The sequence below is a fragment of the Vipera ursinii genome, assembly GCF_947247035.1.
Source record: "Vipera ursinii genome assembly, chromosome: Z".
Taxonomy (NCBI): domain Eukaryota; kingdom Metazoa; phylum Chordata; class Lepidosauria; order Squamata; family Viperidae; genus Vipera; species Vipera ursinii.
The window spans coordinates 99,913,075-99,936,307 of NC_139517.1; the positions used below are offsets into that span (position 1 = coordinate 99,913,075).

At 40.2% G+C, this 23,233-nt stretch overlaps 1 protein-coding gene and 1 long non-coding RNA gene across 2 annotated transcripts in view; both read right to left on the reverse strand.

Moving 5' to 3' along the window:
- Positions 1-10,801, reverse strand: part of CASD1 (CAS1 domain containing 1) — a 51,534-nt gene extending 40,733 nt beyond the window's left edge. Inside the window, exon 1 of the mRNA XM_083378690.1 lies at positions 10,470-10,801. Coding sequence (XP_083234816.1) covers positions 10,470-10,602 — 133 coding nt within the window. The 5' untranslated portion in view covers positions 10,603-10,801. The remainder of the gene's footprint in view (positions 1-10,469) is intronic.
- A 4,105-nt stretch (positions 10,802-14,906) lies between these two features.
- On the reverse strand, positions 14,907-17,954 carry LOC310650253. The gene is made up of 3 exons (XR_014494335.1): positions 17,864-17,954; positions 16,180-16,370; positions 14,907-15,111 (listed from the first exon to the last, which is right to left on the reverse strand). It is a non-coding gene; the product is annotated as an uncharacterized lncRNA (long non-coding RNA).
- Between the last annotated feature and the right edge of the window lie 5,279 nt (positions 17,955-23,233).

Sequence of the window (23,233 nt, forward strand, 5' to 3'; positions counted from 1 at the left end):
TTTTCACAGTTACAACTGTTGCAGCATCCCCATGGTCATGTAATCAAAACTCAGATCCTTGGCAACTGAATTATATTTATGACGGTTGCATTGTTCCAGGGTCATTTGATCACGTTTTGTGATCTTTTGACAAGCAAAGTCAATGGGGGAGCTAGATTCACTTAACAACTGTGGCAAGGTCCTAAACTGGAACAAAACTCACTTAACAACTTTGTCATTTAGAAACAGAAATTTTCGGCTCAATTTTTTTTTATTTTTTTTTAATTTTAATTCCATTTATATCCCGCCCTTCTCCGAAGACTCAGGGCGGCTTATAAGCTTGTGACCATAAGTCAAGGACTACCTGTATGTGCCTATTCCAGTCCTTGAAACGGACTCAATATGTATATAAAAATGCCAAATCCAGTTTAAATATCTGGCTGATTGTATAACCAACCATTTGTTGTTATTAGTTGCAAAGTTGTGTCCGACCTATCGCGACCCTATGGACAACGTTCCTCCAGGCCTTCCTGTCTTCTACCATCTTCTGGAGTCCATTTAAGCTCACGCCTACTGCTTCAGTGACTCCATCCAGCCACCTCATTCTCTGTCGTCCCCTTCTTCTCTTGCCCTCAATCTTTCCCAGCATTAGGCTCTTCTCCAGTGAGTCCTTCCTTCTCGTTAGGTCACCACAGTATTTGAGTTTCAATTTCAGGATCTGGCCTTCTAAAGAGCAGTCAGGATTGATCTTTAGGACTGACTGGTTTGATCACCTTGCAGTCCAAGGGACTCCCAGGAGTCTTCTCCAGCACCATAGTTCAAAGGCCTCAATTCTTTGGTACTCAGCCTTTCTTATGGCCCAACTTTCACAGCCATACATTGCAACCGGGAAAACCATAGCCTTGACTATATGCACTTTTGTTGGCAGGGTGATGCCTCTGCTTTTTAGTGTGCTGTCTAGATTTGCCATGGCTTTCCTCCCAAGGAGCAAGCATCTTTTAATTTCTTGGCTGCAGTCCCCATCTGCGGTGATCTTGGAGCCCAGGAAAATAAAATCTGTCACTACCTCCATTTCTTCCACATCTATTTGCCAGGAATTGAGAGGGTCGGATGCCATGATCTTGGTTTTCTTAATGTTTAGTTTCAACCCACGTTTTGCACTCTCCTTCTTCACCCGCAACAAGAGGCTCTTTAGTTCCTCTTCACCTTCTGCCATTAGAGTGGTATCATCTGCATATCTTAGATTGTTGATATTTCTTCTGGCAATCTTAATTCCAACTTTTGATTCATCAAGCCCTGCCTTTCTCATGATGTGCTCTGCATATAAGTTAAATAGGCAGGGCGACAGTATACAGCCTTGCCGGACTCCTTTCCCAATTTTGAACCAATCAGTGCTTCCGTGTCCAGTTCTCACTGTTGCTTCTTGGCCCACATATAGGTTTCTCAAGAGACAAATAAGATGGTCTGGTATGCCCATCTCTTTAAGAACTTGCCACAGTTTGTTATGATCCACACAATCAAAGGCTTTAGCATAGTCAATGAAGCAGAAGTAGATGTTTTTCTGGAACTCTCTAGCTTTCTCCATGATCCAGCGTATGTTGGCAATTTGATCTCTAGTTCCTTTGCCTCTTCGAAATCCTGCCTGTACTTCTGGTAGTTCTCGATCCACATACTGCTGGAGTCTAGCTTGTAGGATTTTAAGCATAACTTTACTAGCATGAGAAATGAGTGCAATGGTGCGATAGTTTGAACATTCTTTGGCACTGCCCTTCTTTGGATTTGGAATGTAAACTGATCTTTTCCAATCCTGTGGCCACTGTTCAGTTTTCCAAATTTGCTGGCAAATTGAGTGTAGTACTTTTACTGCATTGTCTTTTAAGATTTTGAATAGCTCAGCTAGAATACTGTCACCTCCACTAGTTTTGTTGTTGCTCAGCTTTTCTAAGGCCCACTTCACTTCACATTCTAGGATGTCTGGCTCGAGGTCAGTGACCACTTCATTGTGATTATCAGGGACGTTAAGCTCATTCTTGTATAGTTCTTCTGTGTAATTTTGCCACCTCTTCTTAATCTCTTCTGCCTCTGTTAGGTCTCTGTCATTTTGGTCCTTTATCATGCCCATTTTTGTATGAAATGTTCCCTTCATCTCTCCAATTTTATTGAAGAGATCTCTGGTCCTCCCTATTCTATTGTTTTCTTCTATTTCTTTGCACTGTTCATTTAAGAACGCATTCTTATCGCTTCTAGCTATTCTCTGGAATTCTGTATTCAATTGGATGTATCTTTCCCTTTTCCCCTTGCCTTTCACTTCCCTTCTTTTCTCAGCTATTTGCAAAGCTTCCTCAGACAGCCATTTTGCTTTCTTGCATTTCTTTTTCTTTGGGATGATTTTGGTTCCTACCACTTGTACAATGTTGCAAACCTCTGTCCTCTTCAGGCACTCTGTCTATCAGATTTAATTCCTTAAATCTATTTGTCACCTCTACTGTGTATTCATCAGGGATATGATTTATTTCATATCTGAGTGGCCTAGTGCTTTTCCCTACTTTCTTCAGTCTAAGCCTACATTTTTCAATGAGAAGCTAAGCCACAGTCAGCTCCTGGTCTTGTTTTTACTGACTGTATAGAGCTTCTCCATCTTTGGCTGCAGAGCACATAGTCAATCTGATTTCTGTGTTGACTGTCTGGTGATGTCCATGTGTAGAGCTGTCTCTTGGGTTGTTGAAAAAGAGTGTTTGCGATGACCATCATATTCTCTTGACAAAATTCTGTCAGCCTGTGCCTTGCTTCATTTTGTATTCCAAGGCCAAACTTGCCTGTTATTCCGGTTATCTTTTGGCTTCCTACTTTAGCATTCCAATCCCCCATGATGATAAGGACATCGTTTTTTGGTGATAGTTCTATAAGGTGCTGTAGGGCTTCACAGAACTGGTCAATTTCATCCTCTTCAGCAGCAGGAGTTGGGGCATAGACTTGGACTACTGTGATATTGAATGGTTTGCCTTGGATTCAAACTGAGATCTTTCTGTCATTTTGAGGATTGTATCCCAGTATTGCTTTTCCTACTCTTTTATTGACTATGAAGGCTACTCCATTTCTTCTGAGGGATTCTTGTCCGCAGTAGTATACCTGATGGTCATCTGAATTAAATTCACCCATTCCTGTCCATTTTAGTTCGCTGATACCTAAGATGTCGATGTTCAGTCTTGTCATCTCTTGTTTGACCACGTCCAGCTTTCCTTGATTCATGGATCTTACATTCCAGGTTCCTATGGAGAAAAAATCTTTACAGCATCGGACTTTCATTTCACCACGAGACACATCCACAGCTTAGCGTCCTTTCGGCTTTGGCCCAGTCGCTTCATTCTTTCTGGCGCTACTAGTACTAGCCCTCTGCTCTTCCCCAGTAGCATATTGGACGCCTTCCGACCTGAGGGGCTCATCTTCCAGCGTCATATTGTTTTGCCTTTTGTTACTGTCCATAGGGTTTTCATGGCAAAGATACTGGAGTGGGTTGCCATTTCCTTCTCCAGTGGATCACGCTTTGTCCGAACTCTCTGCTATGACCTGGTCGTCTTGGGTGGCCCTGCATGGCATAGCTCATAGCTTCATTGAATTACGCAAGCCCCTTTGCCACAACAACGCAGTAATCCATGAAGGGGAACCAACCATTAAAATTTATTAAATTTACATGTTATCAAGCTCTCAACCAATTGTTAAATTCGTTAATTTGTTGTTAAAATAAATTAAAAATAAAAGAACAATACAAAATCCCCAAATAGCATAAGATAAAATAACTAAGGAAAATAAAATACTGGAATACATTTATATGTGGGTTTTATTATCATCTACTGTCTGCTGAATCTAAAATATCACATATTATTAAAACTACAGCCCAAATAAAAATACAAATTAATAATTAGATTATTGTTCAGACTTCAATTATTCCTGGTATTGGAGATGATCTCTTTTGGAGAGCAACAGGTTTCCCACTCATTTTAGACCTACTGAAATTTCTGGAAAAAATGACTATTGCTAAAATATAAACAATTTAGTCTCCAAACAACCCCTGAAATTTTTATTGTAAGACTGAAAATAAAAATTATTTTAACATGCATGTATATAAATAACCAGAAAAAGATGCAATTGAGGAAAATATGTTCAAGCGGTGCCTTACAATCAAATGTTAGTTTCATATTTTATTGAAAAATGTTAATTGTTCTATGATTTGCTTCCGTATTCCCTCACTTGGATAAATAGTAAAAGAAAGAACATAAATTATTTCTGTTGGATGGTGGAAAGTACATTACCTCATTGTAAGTATTGAGAAAGATTCACAAATGAAGTTATTATAAATTTTAAAATATGTATGGCCTATTTCTTCCTAACTAGACTGAATTTCAATCTACATGTTCAGATTTATTTCTTCAACTATCACAAACTATCCTAAATATCAGGGGGAAAAAGATATGAAATTTGTCTATGCTTATTTTACAAAATGCAGTACTCTATGTAAATTGCTTATCAGTCAAAAAATGATTTATAAAGTATTAGACATGTCAAGGAAGGCTCTAAAATCACCCACTGGCAACATAATATTCATACACAACACAGATATTTATTTATTTATTTATTTATTAGTTTTTATAAACCGCCCTTCTCCCGAGGGACTCGGGGCGGTGTACAGAGGAAGGACGAAGAATACAGACCGAACAATAAAATAATAAGAAACACTAATGAACACAAACTGGGACCCCAATTAACGCTATCATGCCAGGCCAGCCTGCTGGAACAAAAAAGTTTTTAAGTCGCGACGGAAGGTACGGAGGTCAGGGGCCATCCGGATTTCGGTAGGTAAGGTGTTCCAGAGGGCTGATGGTGAGGTGTTCCAGAGGGTGTTCCAGATATATGTAGAGCTTACAGGTAATTCTCAAATTATGACCGTTCATTTAACAACCATGCAAAATTATGAAGGTCTTTGAAAAAGTGACATACAACTTACATTTATGTCACACAAACCCTCAGTTCATGGGACCACAATTTGGACATTTGACAAAAAAACTTGCTTTTATGACCAATTACAGCATCCTGCAGGCACATTATCGGAATTTATAACTTTTGTTGTTTTCCAGAAAATAATGCCCATGTGATTCGCTTAGTGACCATGGGAATTCACTTAATTGCCACGCAAACTGTCATAAAATTGGGCCCCACTCAATTTATAACTGCAATGACTTGACAGAAATTTCAGCCCCAAAAGTGGTAGCTTGAGAACTATCTGCACTCTTTTCTCTCTCCCAACTAGTCTGATGTAGTTTTTCTATTTATTTTGCATTTAGAAATACAAATGCATTTTTTTACTTTGATAATGCATAAAAATATCAGTGTCATGAAGAAATTACAAATAGAGCTACCTAAATCCTTTTGGATTCTTAGCTGTATCCATTAGAGTTGCATTTTAAGATGGGTGGCCATACACATGTTTTAAATAAGTTTATGTAACCAGTTGACTATTATTAATATTGCTGTCACTTTAAGAATAAATTGTTATGGAATATTCCCTTGATAAAAATGGAATTTAATAATACAACTCCAGAGGTTTGTTTTGTTCTTGAGTTTGGTACATTGCCAATACAGGAAGAAAAGCAATTAGATGTAGTATAAAAATATCTTTAACTGAATTATCTTGCTTGTAATTACTCCCCTAGGCATATGCAAAGTTTTCTGTTCATTAATTGTTCTATGCGCAAAACAGCTGGTTTCAAATAGTCTGTGCCCAAACTGAAAATGCATGTTTGGGGAGTTTTGGTCAATTCCATGTATTCCATATACAGAACAAAACATGGCTATTTTATCCATAGAAGAATACGGGGCTGTTTTGTTCCAGACAAAAGCTTGGCACTTTGATGTGCCAAGAGAGGATGCTGGGAAATTGGGAAACAGGTACATTGATGAATCACACTGGAAGCTGCTGAAGGGAAGAAGGGCAACCTGCATCAGAGTTATCCTGTTTATCTTGTAGAGATTATTTTATTAAAAATCTTCTAATTCTTAATAGCTGAGAACTTCTCTCCAAGGTTCCTCACACAGGCTTCTCTAACTAGATTTACTGAAATGATTTACATAGAGGATCCAACATATCTCTAAATGGCTTTTTTCAAAATGTCTGGTTTGATATTCTTTCTTCCTTTCTCCTCAAACCTCCTCACAGTTTTTCAGACTGGGGTCAAAATAAGTTGTCTTTATGTGTTTTATAAGTCACCTTGGAAGATTTTTTTACTTAAAACAATGGGTTAAAATGCACCAATAAATATACTATAGTGTAGTCTAAAATATTTAGAAAGTATTTTAAAATTACAAACTAAAATAAGAAATCAGATGTGGAAATTTGATATCAGATTAGTTCATCAGAAGAAATAAATCTGTGACTAAGTCTCCACATCCAGAAATAAAGTACCAGTCAATAGTATGGATCTGTAGCAGCAGTTGCAAGTTTTCAAACTCATTATCCATTCATTAACCATACTATTGTGAATCTTGATGAAATAGGGATGCATTAACATGATGGAAACAGAATGTAACTGCTTTCAGCTGCTGAAGAATGAAATATGATCTTCATTCCTGCCTCCTTGCACTTTTCAAATTTTATATTTATCTCCATTCAATCAACTTCTGCGAAGCATCTTTCTAAGCATACAGTACTAATGCCCTTTAATTTTTGATTCACTATTAGCTTTTCTCTGTATAAAAAAATGGCATTCTTACAAATGACAGGCAGAAGGACAAACCTTTTCCAGTTATATCATCAATATATGCAGTCTGATTGCCAACATACACAATTTATGATTTCATTTTTTTGGATGCTAAAACTGATATTATTTGAATTCTCTTTTTAACATCACTATCCTTTACCATTCACATCTTAGAAACAGTTATTCCAACATTCCCTCATTTCTAGTCTTTAATTTCAAACATACAACATAACTATTTTCCTTCCTCTTTCTCAATATTTGTTCCTCTCATATTTCAATTCAGTCTTCCAAATACCATAGTTGTCAAATAGGTGGATTTACAGATAAGGAATTTTGTCATAATAATGCTTTTTGCTTTCACATATTTTTAGTATGGATGTATGGATCTAACTGTGGCAAGTCCTTAAAGAGATGGGCATACCAGACCATCTTATTTGTCTCTTGAGAAACCTATATGCAGGCCAAGAAGCAACAGTGAGAACTGGACACGGAACCACTGATTGGTTCAAAATTGGGAAAGGAGTCCAGCAAGGCTGTATACTGTCGCCTTGCCTATTTAACTTATATGCAGAGCACATCATGAGAAAGGCAGGGCTAGATGAATCAAAAGTTGGAATTAAGATTGCCGGAAGAAACATCAACAACCTAAGATATGCAGATGATACCACTCTAATGGCAGAAAGTGAAGAGGAACTAAAGATTCTGTTGTTGCGAGTGAAGAAGGAGAGTGCAAAACTTGGGTTGAAACTAAACATTAAGAAAACCAAGATCATGGCATCTGGCACTCTCAATTCCTGGCAAATAGATGGGGAAGAAATGGAGGTAGTGACAGATTTTATTTTCCTGGGCTCCAAGATCACTGCAGATGGGGACTGTAGCCAAGAAATTAAAAGACGCTTGCTCCTGGGGAGGAAAGCCATGGCAAATCTAGACAGCACACTAAAAAGCAGAGACATCACCCTGTCAACAAAAGTGCGTATAGTCAAGGCTATGGTCTTCCCAGTTGCAATGTATGGCAGTGAAAGCTGGACCATAAGAAAGGCTGAGCGCCAAAGAATTGAAGCCTTTGAACTATGGTGCTGGAGAAGACTCCTTCTAGTCCCTTGGACTGCAAGGCGATCAAACCGGTCAGTCCTAGAGAAGATCAACCCTGACTGCTCTTTAGAAGGCCAGATCCTGAAGCTAAAACTCAAATACTTTGGCCACCTGATGAGAAGGAAGGACTCACTGGAGAAGAGCCTAATGCTGGGAAAGATTGAGGGCAAGAGAAGAAGGGGACGACAGAGAATGAGGTGGCTGGATGGAGTCACTGAAGCAGTAGGCGTGAGCTTAAATGGACTCCAGAAGATGGTAGAGGACAGGAAGGCCTGGAGGAACATTGTCCATTGGGTCGCGATGGGTCGGACACGACTTCGCAACTAACAACAACAACAATGGATCTAAAGCCAAAAAGTTGCTTCAGATCAGGCATGACTATGCCTGATTCACGTCATGTCTTCGTTTTAGCTTCAGATAAGAAACTCAGCACCTTTCTTTTCAATAACAAAGAGAAATACTAAGTTACTACTCTGTATTGTGGCAAAGCCACCTGAAAGATGCCATACTATAAGCACAACAACCAAAGCCCAATTTTACATAAGTGTGCTTATACTATTTTGCACAAACCAGGGGCTCTAATCTAGAAACAAACCATTTATTTTGAGACACTAAAATATATCCAGAGTACCATGAAGTACCAAGTGTTAGTTTTTTCAGTATGCAAATTTAAAGTTTCTCAAATGGAAATTTTACTATTTGACACAGAATTCTATAGTCCAGCACAGCAAATCTCACTGAATGTGGTGGTAATTACTAGGAAAACATGCATGTTCACAGCTTTTCCAGAACACTATGAATCATTGAATTTCATTGTTCAGTAATTTAGTTCCTGTTTTAATTCTTGTTCTTACTTTAATCCTTTACAGTTAATTATTGTTAACAATTAAAACCAAATCCTAAAAACAGATACTGGTTAACAATTGGAAATACTGTATCAGTATGTAACCATATAACTACGAATAAAAAACAAAAGAGAAAAAGAAACAGGAACAGAGTAGGGAAGGAGAGAGCGAGCTTATTTCTCTCTCTTTGTCTTCTGAGCTTTATTAATACATGTTCAACCAATCCTAGTATTTTTAATTAGATGATAGTGGGACATAATAAAGGTCCATTGTATAGCAATTTAGTTCCTTCTAACTGAATTAAAATCCTGAGATAATAGTTGGCGATTTTAATGTTATTTAGGATCTAGGGTTAATGTGTTACTTAATGTGTTTTAACATAGAAGGTTAGAAGCTGGCTGGGAAGGTTGCAAATAGTTATCACATGGCCACATAACACTGCAATTGTACTAAATACACAAAGGTTGCCAGTGCCTGAATCACAATCCTGTATCAAGGATGCTGCGATTATTGTAAACAGGGCGACTGGTTATAATCCATTTTATTCAGCAACATCATAATTTTGAATGGCTGTTAAACAAATGGTTATTAAGTAAAGATTACCTGTTGGTCCAGTCATTTGATGCTGAACAGGAAATCACATTATTTTCTGAAATTTTTAAACTCACATAAGTACACAGAGCTTTACTTGAATATTTGCTTCACAATGTACCAAACCCTGCAGCCATTTGATATGATGTATGAAGTAATTCCTATTATAATGAATTCAGAATGCACAGAGAAACAAAGACACTGTTGCTCCTTTACATTCCTACTCTTGTTATTTAAAGACTATTCTTCAAATAGCCTTTGGTTATATGGTTCTTTTATATATTAACCAAAGAATGATGTAATGGAGTATTGATTTTAAATGTGAATAACTTAAATTCCACACACAAATGTTACACATTTTGCTATCTATCTCCATAGAAAAGGAATACAGGATACCAATGTAGCAAATCAATGATTGCTGAACTAGATACTGCCTCCCTGATCATTACACTGGTTCTGCTATTTTCCTGGTCCTTATTTTGTCCTCATAGTTGCCAGTTGCAAGCCTAAATATTTACTAAATCAATTGCACTGGAGCTGAAAAACAAAGCTTTATGATGAAGGGGATTCAAACTCATGTTCAAATATATCATTGCATGCCTATCTTCCAGGATTTACTTTGCTTATCAAGCCACTTCCTTCAAGGACTGTCAAAATGCATCAATCACTCCTATTTCCTACTATTGTTTATAATGAGCAGCGCTAATTAGACCTACACCTCAGGGCAGGGAATTTCTTTAGATTACAACTTTGAATCTGTTACACCTCTTGTGTGGGTAATAAATGAGGAAATACTTGGTTTAACTGGGGGCTGCTTTATCTGAACAGGTGAAAAGGCACTTGTCTGTAAGCGAAAGGAACAAAGCATAGAGATATTATCGCTTCTACGTCCCAACTTATGGAAAAGAGGCTAGAGCAGGATGTTCGCCGGGGCAGATGCTAGCCGCCTCCTCGTTACCTGGTCTTTAAGTTCCGTCAGAAAAAAAAATATACACGACGAGCCGGCTCAGCTCAAAGGCCCCGCTCCCAACTGACCATCCCTTCGGATTCTAAGAAGCCTGTGACACACTCCTCCAGAAGGAGACGAAGCGGCAGTCCACGGACTGCGCGCCTACCTTTCGCGACCATGTCCCTGAATTGGTTTTCTCTCCTTAGCCAGTCCCCGTCTGCGGTCATAGTCGTTCCAGCCTCCCTGCTCTTTACTCACCTTGATACCGACGGGAGACGGCGTAGCAGGCAGTCAGAAGGAGAACAGCGCCCAGCGCCAGCGCTTTGGCGCTCCTCACGCTGAAGTAGTGGTTGATCTCCCGTTTGCCCAAGCTGTAGGCCAGGGCCGCCATCTTGGCTCCTCCATGACAACAGTGCGCGAAGAAGCGGACGGGAGGGCGCACACGGGCAGCGCTGGGCTCCCAGGAGGGAAGGCGAAAGCAGCTGCTACTGCCGCCGACGCCGCCACCGGGGGCGGCGGAAAGGCAAGTAGATGAACGGCCCAGCCGCAGCTGACAGGGCGTTACTACCGCCTGTTTGAGTTACTCCTGCTCAGCGGCGCAAACCCTCCGTTGCTTGCTCCTCCTCCTCTTCGTCGCCTTTTCAACTCGGCAGCCAGGAACACGTGCACCGGATCTGCGGTCTCTTGGGGCGACGGCCTCGGGCAGCGTTCCTCAAAACTTAACAATTGGAAAATAGGCGGACTTCAAATCCCAGAATTCCCAAGCCATCCATGGGAGGCTGGGTGGGGAAACTTAGGAGTTGAAGTCTATACATTGTCAAGTTGTCAAGGCTGAGAAACGCTGGCTTCTGTGCTACCGTTCCCGTGAGACCCAACGCGGGGCTCCGTGGGAGAGCTGCGAGGATAGGGATACTTCGAGGAATAAACCTTCCCACCCCGTTTAGTCGTCTTTTCCTTCCTCTTATGGCATTCGGGTTCATGGTGAATGAGGATGTAGTAGCGACTTTTTTTGGTGTCACCTGCTTAAACTGCAAGGGTAGCGCTTCGCGAGGGAAACACAGGCTGGCGCTAGCCTGACGCAGAAGGAGGCGGTCAGGGAGCAGCTACTTCCCTACCTACGAGTTATCCAGGCAGAGAGCACATCTCTGATCGCGTACTCGTCCTATCTTTATGTAAGGTTAGTTTAACAGTATCTTGCAAATGTGAAAATAGCCCATCTTTTATTCTCACGAAAACTAGGAAGGGTCCGTTCTTGAGGCTCTGTATTTGTCCTCCCTCGGATTCAAATTTCGTTTTTCAGACCTTCGTCTAGGTTGTGACTTTTCTTGTCTCCCAAAATTATTCCTGTTAAATAGCGGGTTCTTTGATGCAGGAATGAAGATGCGAACAGAGTACAGGTAACTCATAGTTTATTTCGTGCTGTGACTGTACTGAGAGAAATGGCTGCAACCAATACATAGTCTAGCCCAGGGGTAGGCAACCTTAGCTCTTTTATGACTCCTGGACTTCAACTCCCAGAATTCCTGAGCCAGCATGGCTCAGCTTGGAAACCTCTCCCTTTCCCCTCAGCATGGTTGGCTCAGGAATTCTGGGGGTTGAAGTCCATGAGTCATAAAGGAGCCAAGGTTGCCTACCCCTGATCTAGCCCCTAGGTGGGAGCCAATAGGTTTAAATCAACCATTGCTGCCTGGAGATAGCCAATTGCAGCACAGGGGACTTGTAGTCTGCGTTGCTGGAGAGCCCTTAGCTGCTCCAGCAACTCACCTGGTATTTCCTCAAAAAGCCCAGTACATAACACCCCTCCCCCCTTAGCTCAGACCATAATAAAATCAATTAGTCTCAACAATTGTCAAAACTTAATATCTAAACATGCTAAAAGTGATAAAAAACAAGGTGGACTACAATGTTATTAAACAACGTCTGAATGAATAGGCTACCAAAATGGCACTTTTAGACATTTAGATCATAACACTAGTTCTGTAGTCTAGTGGCAACAGGATTTACACAACTTATAGCTCTTTATTTTACAACGTAATCTGCAAGATATGAAAGAGCCTTGTGAGCCCTAGAGGAACATCTCGTAGTTCCCATCACTTTGTGGTCTACCAGCTTACCCAGTGGGCTGGGTAGACTTGTGTCCGTTTGTGCTCCTGAGTGAAGGGGATTCGATGCACTCTAGCTAGCCTCTCCAGGTTGGTCCACCCCAGAGTCAGACTGATTGGCAGAGTAGGCACAGCGGTTGCTGAGGTTTGGCTGGCTTGCTCCTTCAGGGGGTCCATGTTGCACTCCAGAGCTCTCCAGTTCTCCCTCTGGTTCCATCTCAGTTAGGAAGGAAAAATCCTGGTAGTCCATGTGAGGGCTGGCTTGGCCAAATATTCTGGATCAAAGCCGTTGCACTGTAATTAATCCCTTGTTAAGACTTCTATGGTCTCTATAAGCAGACGCCATTACCATTAACAGCTCTCTCTCCAGATAGTTGAACTCGTGGAAACACCCTTTATCATCTAAAAATACCTTTATTGCATGTAGAGTAGAATACAACAGGTGGGGTGCGTTAAGATGATGTTTGAACAGTATTCCCAAGGTCAGAAGATGGTAATAACTCACAGCATCTGCACGTGGATCTGGAGCACATGTCTGCTGGTTATCACATGTCTGCTGGTAATGGAGAATGAAAATATCCAGGGATGAAGAAAGAGGAAGTCCATCCCAGAAAAAGGGAGGGGAGAGGAAATACATCATAGGGTAGGAGGGGTTCTGGCTGCCCGCACTGTAATTTCCCCAAAACGGCCATGTGGTGGCAGCACACTCCCCATCTGGTATTTCATAATACCACCATATAAAATCATATTACGGTAGTTATTCAAATGCAAATAGACGTTTGTGGTTTGCTTGTTGTCATAAACACCTGAGAGATATAAGAAATAAACATGAGATATATACGACATAAAACCTGAGGGATATAAGCGATAACCTGAGATATATAAAACATAAAAACCTGAGAGATGTAAGAAATAAACATGCATACATATTGAAATAATAGAAACTGCCATTAAAGGCTGCAAATAGTCTAGATTAAAGTTCAAATAACTTTTCTTCTCGGAGTCAGGACCCAACCAGGAAAGGCGACGAATTCAGTCTTCAAGAGGCAAAAGCAAGACAAGTTCTGCAATAGTCTGATGAAAGTTTTTGGTGCCTTTCAATTCTTGAGCTTGATGGTCCTTAAATAGAACATGGTCTCTGACTTGAAGATTGGGGTGAAGATAAGACCTTTGTGACTGGACCGTGAGCTTGTTGCTCCCTGCCATGTTGCTCCCTGCCATAATTTGAAGCAGGGTTGGATACAGGTGATTGCTTTGGATTGCCTAGAAGTGGAGCAGGATGCATAGCTGTATCGTGCTTGTCGCTATCACATTCTGTGCACTTGACAAAGGCTTTACAATTTTTAGCAAAATGGTCATATGATGCACAGCACCTGTAGCATATTCCAAGTTTTTGGGGAACCTCTTTCTGCTCTTGTATAGTCTTATCTCTAAGCTCACGACATTTTCTAAGAGGGTGAGGGTTTTTGTGAATAGGACACTGACGATTAGGATCTTCATCCCCACCACCTGAATCACTCCATTGAGGAGGAGATGGTACAGGATGTGAGATGTCCGTCTTTCTTGTAGACACAACTTCACGTGAGTCTCTGTGTTGAGCTGCTGTGTTAACATACCTTGATGATGATGATGGAGCAGGCACACTGGGTTCATCGAAGTCAAAGTTGGGATCGTTGTTCATCCAGGTGTGGTGGCTTATGAACCTGCAAAAATATGAGAATGGGGGAAAGGAAACATTATTGCGTAGTTTGTAATCTGAGCCGTGCCATTTCCAGTCCACCTGCAGGCCGTATGGCAGTTTTGACACCACTGGATTGACACCATGGGAGGTATCCAAGTAGCTTAGACCACGTAGACATGGGTCTGTTTTTGCCAATTCTATCTCCATGAGGAGATCATTTAGTTCCTGGAGCTTGAGATTGTCTTTGTTGCTTATTTCGGAAAGTTTTGTAGTTTTTTGAATAGAGCCTTCTCTAATGCTTCTGGGCTTCCGAAGGCTTGTTCAAGTCTTGCCCATGCATAAAAGACTGAGATCAGTGCATGTTGACTCTCCAGATGCAGGTCTCACTGCTGCATGGGCAAGACTTGAACAAGCCTTCGGAAGCCCAGAAGCATTAGAGAAGGCTCTATTCTAAAAACTACAAAACTGCCCACATTGTAATTTCCCCAAAACGGCCACGTGGTGGCAGCACACCACAAGTTTGAGGACCTTGGGAGGGACTTATGATGCAGTCCTCATTTAGTGGCCATTCTGGAAACCGTTTCCTGAGCTGATCAATGTGTCTTCTGACAACTCACCCTCCCTCCAACCCCACTTCATAAGATAGGGGTCCAGATGCCTTGGTACTTTGACCAGGAACCCACAGATTTACATGACCATAGTTCCTGGCCCAAACCCAATCGCCCATGTGCAGCCCTCTCGGGGGTTTAGGTATAGAGGCTTCTGCTGCCACTCTTTCTGGATGCAACCTGTCCAGTTTAGTGATCAAACACCTCCACCAACGTAGTTCTGCAGGACTTTTGCCTGTGGCAGTGCAGGGCGTAGAATGCTGGCAGAGTAAAAAATCTGCCAATCTGTGATGCCAATCACCTGTGGCAATGCGCTTGAATGCCTCTTTCATTGTCCTCACCATGCGTTCAGCTTGACCATTAAAAGATGGATGAAAAGGCACAGACGTTGCATGTCTGATGAGATTAGCTATAAGGAAAGCCTGAAATTCAGCAGCAGTGAATTGGACCCCATTGTCTGAAACTAAGACATCTGGCAACCAATGTGTGGCAAAGAGTTTTCTCAGCACCTGGATGTGAGGCAGGACATAAAGTGAGACAGGACATAAAAGTGAGGCATAAAGAAAGTGCATGTATTAGTTAGAAAAGAACAAGGAAATGGAGAATGCCAAACCACAAGTTCAACTGTCGGTCACACCTCATAGGCCAGCACAGAGTTCAGTTACAGCTAACCACATATGTCTTGTTTGTAGCTAACCACAAACATGGTGCCAGAAACTTAGACACTTAGCAAGACACCTGTGACCTTTGCCAGAGAACAGGTTGCAAGACATTTAGCTATAATTTAGCATCGCTAAGGGGGGCTAGGGATGAGCTAGAAGGGGCCTAGAACTCATGTAACCAATCAGAGCTCATAAGTTACATTTCTGTGTTTTGCTACTTTTGAAGGCTATATATGTACTTGCTTTTCCATGAAAATATGTTCAGACATTGATATTGCTTTTTGTTCTGAACCTTTTGTGCAAAATAAAACAAACTTCTTTTGATTCTGGGGTCTAAGTCTCTTGATTCTGCAACATTTATGACACCCCATTGATGGGACTTGGAGTGATATTTCGCTGAGGATGGCGCGGACCAGCCAGTGCCCAGCCGGGGCTGTCACGCTATCCTTTAGCCGTCATGGATGATTTTTCTGAAAGGAGGCGGAGGGCACTGCAGGGGTACTTGGTGAACACCCGACCGATCCAAGAACCTGGATTGAATCAAAATAAGTCACCCACGAACAGAGACTGAAGAGAAGACACCTGCAGGCAAGTATTGAGAAATGGTAGCCCACTCGATTTGAGAGTGGAAGAGGGGGCCTGATCACCCCCCTGGGTCTGAGATCAGTGAGTCCTAATGAGGCCCAAGAGTTGTGTGGGTGGTTAAGCCATTGCAGTTCCTGTTGGTGACAGTTGGAATGTCTGGCACTGCAGGTCAGTGGCAATGTTTTAGGAAATGGGTGGTGGAGGAAGTATCCCTCGGACACCTCTTCACTGTATGTTGAAGAATTTTATGAAAGGTTTTAGTGGAGATTATGGTGACCCTAGGGCTAATCCAGATGACTTAAAAAAATTCTGTGAGAATGAATGGCTGACCTTTAATGTAGGATGGAAGCCTGAAGGTAGTTTTAATCCAGACATCATCTCAAAGGTGCACCAAATTGTTACTGACCCAGATTGTGGTCACCCAGATCAATACCAATATATTGACCAGTGGCAAGTAGTAGTCAAACAGAATCCTGAATGACTTCGCAAGTGCCAAATTGAAGTCATGAGAGTCTGCATGCCTTGAATGAAAATAAAAGCATCAACAGATTAATAATACAATATAATATTCTTATTTTCTAATATTTTTCAAATATCTTAAACTTAATAACCAAAATTTCTTTTACTTCAACTTTTAGTACTTCCTCTCTCTTCCTCTTTATATCTACTATCTCATATTTAAACTAATAATTTTTTTCTTCCACTACATAAAGACCTATTTATTACATTCATCAATAAGTTTTTAGCTTATATATATCTTAAACACCTTTTTCCTCTATTATCAGTTTCTTTTCTGTATTTTACATTATTTGTATTTCTTTCATAGTATTTGATTGTTCCACTTTTTCTTTAGTATTCTGTATAGATGATTCTTTAGTTGTAGTCATAATTTGAGTTTGCATATCCGGGCTAACTTCTTGTTTTTTATTTAGCTTCTTATTTCATCACCAGCTATAAGGAGGGTTTGTTCCTGCTCTTCTTCCATAGGGAAAATCCATTTCTAATCTTCTTCCATAGTAGTATATTAAACTAAAAGCTTTACAATCAGGAAGTCCACTAAGTAAGGAGCACAGCTGATGTTTCAAGGTTGCATGTATCTTATCTATTAGGCTGTCAACCAAGTCTTTTTAAAACAATAACAGCTTACAATCTCACATTTAGCCACAAGATGTCGCCCCAGAGTTATTTTAATCTTTTCAGTTTTTTCTTCTATTTTAAAAGAAAAACCCAGATCTTCAGTAAAAATAGAGAGTAAAAATTAGAGAAAAATAGAGAATAGAAAATAAAAAAATCTTTTAATCCACCAATTTTAGGAGATAGAGTTCCAATTAGGATCCCATTATTTTTTCAATGTTTTAAACTCTGCTGGGTAGTTGGTTGCCACTTTTTCTGGAGGGCGGGCTAAAATCTCCCTTCCCTCTCCATAGGGGGAAAAATACTTAACAGCTTATGCATTTACAGAAAGTAATTAGGCTTTAGGAGAGGTAGATCCCACCCAGTCTCTTTCATGCTGCTTTGACATTGTCAGATGGTGAGTGTGACTTCAGCTGTCTGCAGCCTAGTGATGGGCCATATCTCTATGGCCGGTCTTTCGTCTGCTGGTTTGGAGGGATTCGCTGGCTCTAGCCGGAGAGCTACTGCACTCCTGCGCTCCAGTGAGGGCTCCTCCTTGCTGACTATCAAGCCTTTTCAGAGTCCCCCAGCAATCTGAAACTGGACTGGGAAGATGGAGCTCGTCTTCTAGGCGTCCATAGCGGCCGTGCAGCAAACCAGAAGTCTGGGACTTCAAACTTCTATTGTAGGAAATATTAGGGGTATATAGGCATTCACTATTTCAATATGTATACCTTTTTTCAACTTTATTTTTAACTTTTTAAACTTTATTTCACTACCTTATACCTGCTTTGTAAAACTATATATCGAGTCATATTATGACACTATGCAATACCTGTTAGAAGTAACATAAGTGTGCATATTTTCTGCAGGTACCTATTTTAATCTTGTGTGTACCTACATTTGATACTTGATATCAGATTCCTCTGACTCTATGTGCTCCTTTTGCCAAAGAGTGTGGCTTACTATCATCTTCCTGTCACTGAGAAACTTTAGACAGGAGAAATAAAAAATGCAAAGAAAATCTCTATAAATAATCTGACTTGATCAGGCTATGATCATTATGAAATATGGACAAATTTATGGAAGTACTACTTGCAAAGAAACAATGAATGATGAGTTATGTGACAAAAAGCAAATGAAAATTCGTCAGAGATCAGCCTAATGTAAAACTTAAAAATCTTCTGACATCAGAATTTGATTAAAATCATCAAAAGGAAAGTGACCTACTCAGCACATTTATTTCTGAAGGCACATATGCATAAAAGAGCTGTAAGTTAAGACAGAACAAATAGAGATAGAGAGCTTGCTACTATTTTTAACAAGTTTTTTTTTAAAAAATCTTAATTTCTTGAATGCCAAATACATTTTAAAATTTTATTACCTCTGTTTTTGTCCTTCTTGCTCAAAGTCAATTTTTTTTTGCAAAGGTTCACTGTCCAGTTTACTTTGCACCAGCTATTTCCTTTGGAAATAACAGAATAATACTGTAACTTATGCAAAGAAGGAAGCATACTACTTCCATTCTATTTAGTTACTAAAATCTGTTCCACTCAAGAAGCAATATCTAGTGAAGCCACGAAGTTGTGTTGATGCAGAAGATTTGAGAAATTGCAACTGACACCAGGAAAAAAGTGTTGAGCATTGCAGAACAAGCTAATTCTCCTTGAACTTTATCTTAGAATGAGCCACATATGGGTGCCTAAGGGCTTCCTGGAAAACAAGAAAGGAAAGAGAACAGTACTGATTCAATGAGAGAAAGATCATGGAGAAGGAGAAAGAGGAAAATGTTTTGAAAGATTTGAATACTGAAGAGAAATTAAAATCTAAACAAGATTTGGAAGATCAGGGTATTGATTTATCACTGTGGCCTCAGTTGCAAATACAAATGAGGCATGAGAAAAATGCTAAAATATATGGCTTTTATAAAGACCAGATAACGTTTGATCGAGTATTGTTGACATCAGTTGATCAAGAAACTGTATAATTTTCTATTAAATTTAAAAATGGAAGATGAACAAGAGAAAGAAACAATGATAACATGGGGGGGAAAATTGGGCACAATATAAATTTAAAAAATGGCAAAATCTTTGGGAAAGAAACTCAAAATTGACAATGGCAACTACCTATAAAGAAAATGTATATAAAATGTTTTATAGATTGCATTTACCACCTGTGAGATTAGCAAAAATGTTTAAAAACATGTCTAGTAACTGTTGGAAGTGTAAGCAAAAACCAGGCACATACTATCATCTTTGGTGGATGTGCCCTAAAGCAAAAAAAATGGACAAATATATATATTTGGTTAGAAAATTTGTTAAGAAAACATGTAGATTTTGAACCAGAACTATTTTTATTAGGTATAATATCAGAAAAATATGATAAAGAAAATGTGTATTTAATGTTGCATGTATTAACAGCAGCAAGAATTGTATTTGCTCAGCACGGGAAAAATGAAGAAACGCCGTATGAAGAAGAGATAATCAAGAAAATACTGGACTGTGCAGAAATGGATAGACTTATGCTGAAGATTAAAGAAAAGAAGATACAGAATATTTTCAAATATGGGATGTGTTTTATCTATGACTGGAAAAACAGGGTAGAGATTAGGAATTTAATATGTATTATCAAGTAAAACAAATGGACCCAGACAACATATTGTTTATCAAGCACCTATGAATTGTAAAATTAATAAAATATTATTTTAAAATAAATGTTTTGAAAAACTAACTGGAGGTGGTGCTATCAATTAGCACTGATGATGTTGCCTAGTTAGGGTAATGAAACGTCTGCAAGAAAACAAGCAAGCTCAGAGAACACCAAAGACCCCTCATTTGAACCCTGAGCTACAAATATTCTCCTCCATTAGTTCTAAACTGTATCTCATACTGGATATACATATGGCACTCTCTCTGTATCAGCTTGCAACCTGGCCAAGCAATCTGGGTACTTAGGAAATAACAAGATTATTTCTTCTTTCTTCATTATAGATGGTCTTGACTTATAGTCATTTAATGACTGTTTGAAGCCAGAACGGCATTGAAAAAAGTGACTTACAACCAGTGTGGCATCCCAATGGTCATGTAATCAATGTTCAGATGCTTGGAAATCAGCATGTATTTTTGATGATTGCAAAGTCCTGGGATAACTATTTCTGATCTTCCCAGCTGGTTTCTAACAAGCAAAGTCAATGGGGAAGTTGAATTTGCTTAATGACAGTGTGATTCACTAAACCAAGGGTCCCCAACCTGTGGTCTGTGGCCCAGTACTGGCCTTGGCCACCAGGCCACAGGAATAGCTGGCAAGCCTCCCCCACTCATAGCACCACTAGCAGCTCATTTGTGCATGTGCGGGTACACTAGCACTGCCACCAACATAAGACGGGGGCTAGCGGCCTGTTTGCTCATGCACATGGGCACCAATGGCCCATTTGCATGGGTGCCAGTGGCCCATTTGTGCATCTGCACGGGCACTGGTGCCCCACTGTGGGTGGGTGCGGTCCATTTGAGCATGCATGTGCCCTAGTGCTGCTGTTTGCACGCCCGTTTGCACAGGTGCAGGCCGCGTGCATACACATTTCCCTGCTCCTCTCTTCCGGGCTGTCAAGCTGGAAACGTTAGGGATCTCTGCACTAAACAATTGCAATGATTCACTTATCAACTTTTGGAAAAAAAAGATTGTACAATTGGGTGTGACTCACCTAACAACTGCCTTGTAACAGACATTCTGATCCCAATTGTGTTTATAAGTAGATGTGGATTACCTGTATTATTTAATGACCATTTTGAATGGCATTTCCATCTACAATTCTTCAAGCTGAAACTGGGCAATAGCTATTTTCATTGTAAATGTGGGTTTTGGTGGGCATGTTATATGGATCCAAAACAATGTTAATGTTTTAATTTTTATTCCTGAATGATTTTCATAGTTGTGTATTGTTCTTTTATAATGTAAGCTGGCCAGAGTTGCTTGATAGATTGGCAATAAACAAACAATTTTCTCTGCACACCAGATGTGTTGAGAGATTAATTGGCTTAAATTCACTTCCACTTTCATGACTGAGGGTGGAATCTGAATTCCTCCAGGCCTTAGACCAGCACATTGACTACTAACTCTTGTGAACATACATAGTCAGAATTAAACCTTAGGTTAACAATTAAATAATATGGAAACCAAGATATATCTGTGATTAATTTCTTATCTTTTGTGATAAGACCTCAGGTAAATATGTTTCTGTTTTTGTAAATAGGTCAGTAACAAAAAATAGGATGTTTCTGGTTTTTCTTAGTCTTACTAATTTAGTCTGCCAGCATCCCAAATTAATAAATGCAGCAAAAAGCTGTTTCCCCTCCATGGTCCATTAGTTATCAAGTTATGTAAAGTAAAACAATTAATTGTTGCTGAAGCTTCTTCCTATCCTATAGAACAGTTAGTGTACTCTTTCCAACTGCTCAGACCTCCAATGTATGAAGATAAAGTATAGCATCTATTTTAATTCGTAGGATCCAATTTGGTCCCCTACCTAAATATCATAATCATAATATTGAACTTCTAATCCCTTCTTTTGAAATATTTATTAAGTTAATTCAATTTAGTTGCTACCTGACTTCAGACCACTTGTTTATATGAACTAACTAACATGGCTGATACAATGTGTAAATCAATATAATGCTACAGAATTTAGAACATAGAACAAATTTTCTGTTTATGGAGGGCAATCTCCAATGCAGTGACAATAATGTCTTGGAAACCTTTTAAGTTGCAAATAAAGGACCTTCCTTCCTTTTTAGCAGCATTTCCTACTAGATGCCCTTCCTTTGTTGTTAAAAAGACATCCAGGATGGCTTGGAGGTCTGCCCAGTTAGTGGTATAAGTTCAAATAATGGACAGAACCAATTCAGAATATTTGTGAGGGGTTTCAGTGTAACAACCCAATCAGTCCTCCCATGCATAAAGGCTAGATGTGGAGAAAGACATCTAACCAGAACCTTATTAGTGTCCCCTTCCAATGGCTACCTGCCCTGTGAGGGAGTAGATCCCCTTTTAGGGTGGTGGAGCAGAAGCTAAAGCAGGAAAAGATGGTGCTGCGGAAGGTCACCACAACCCAGTCTTTAAGTACCTGCTTATTCTTCTGTAAGGTCCAAAAATGTGCACATTAAGTTGATCATGATCCATGTCTCTTTAAGCATAGTCTCCCATGGTTTCAAAAACTCCCAAATTTATGGATCCCCCTGTGGGCCAAACAGTGGGTATGTCCTGGTGACAGAGGGCACTGTACTTAATTAGAGTTTCAATTTCACATACCAATGGGTTTTAAACTTACCAAAGTTCCTTATGACACACTCAAAGGAGCTGAGGGCATATTCCTTCTTTTTATTCATTCTAACTGGTCTTCCTGGGGCTGAGCCTATGTGTTCAAGTCACTCACACCACCTGCACAGCCTGTTGGGCTACAAGAGATCCATTGACCTTCGGCTAAGATCAGTATCACACCTAGGCCTGGTCAACAATGGGAAATATATATAAGGAGCAACCACAAACCTCAGAGCAGCCACAGGTTCAACACTCACAACCCGATGGAGCACAAGAGTACAAGGTTAGCACCCCTTGCTATTTAACCACCACCCCCTGAGATATGAGGGGGGTCTAGGGGCGGCTGAGGCAAACCCTTCCACCCAGCTCTGGTCAATGGTGGGAAATGATTCAAGGAAACAGACACACTTTTACACACATACACACACTCCCCCAGGCAAGCCGGTGCAACAAAGCAATGTGTATCTTTGTATCTTACCTTATCTTCAGCCCTCCTGAGTATGCAGAAACCAAGTAAAAGGCAAGCAAAAAGAAGAAAAAAACCTGGTTCCTGTTAAAAAGCACAGTGAAGAGTCAAGGGGGGGCACCTCCAGGAAATCCCAGAGTGTGCTTGGTACCTTCCCCTTTCCTGAGCCTCCCTAGGACTAACCAAGCACCTCTCCTGGAAGCCTGGTTTGCCAAAGTGATATGCAGGTTCTGAGGTTTTGCTTGATAAAAAATACAGGAAACCAGAAGTTGCCTTTAAGCTTTTACATTTTTATTCAGCTGGACAAAGATAGGCTTGTCTAAAAAAAAGCCCCAAATGACAAGAAATCCTTGTATTTATTCTTTCTGATTACATAAGCAATCCATCCATCAGGTTGTAATGTGAAAGCTCCTTTGGGCTCTGTGCCCCCACCCACAATTTTATCTGTTGTGTTTTCTCCTTGGGAGCACCCTGCCTGACAAGCCTTTTTAG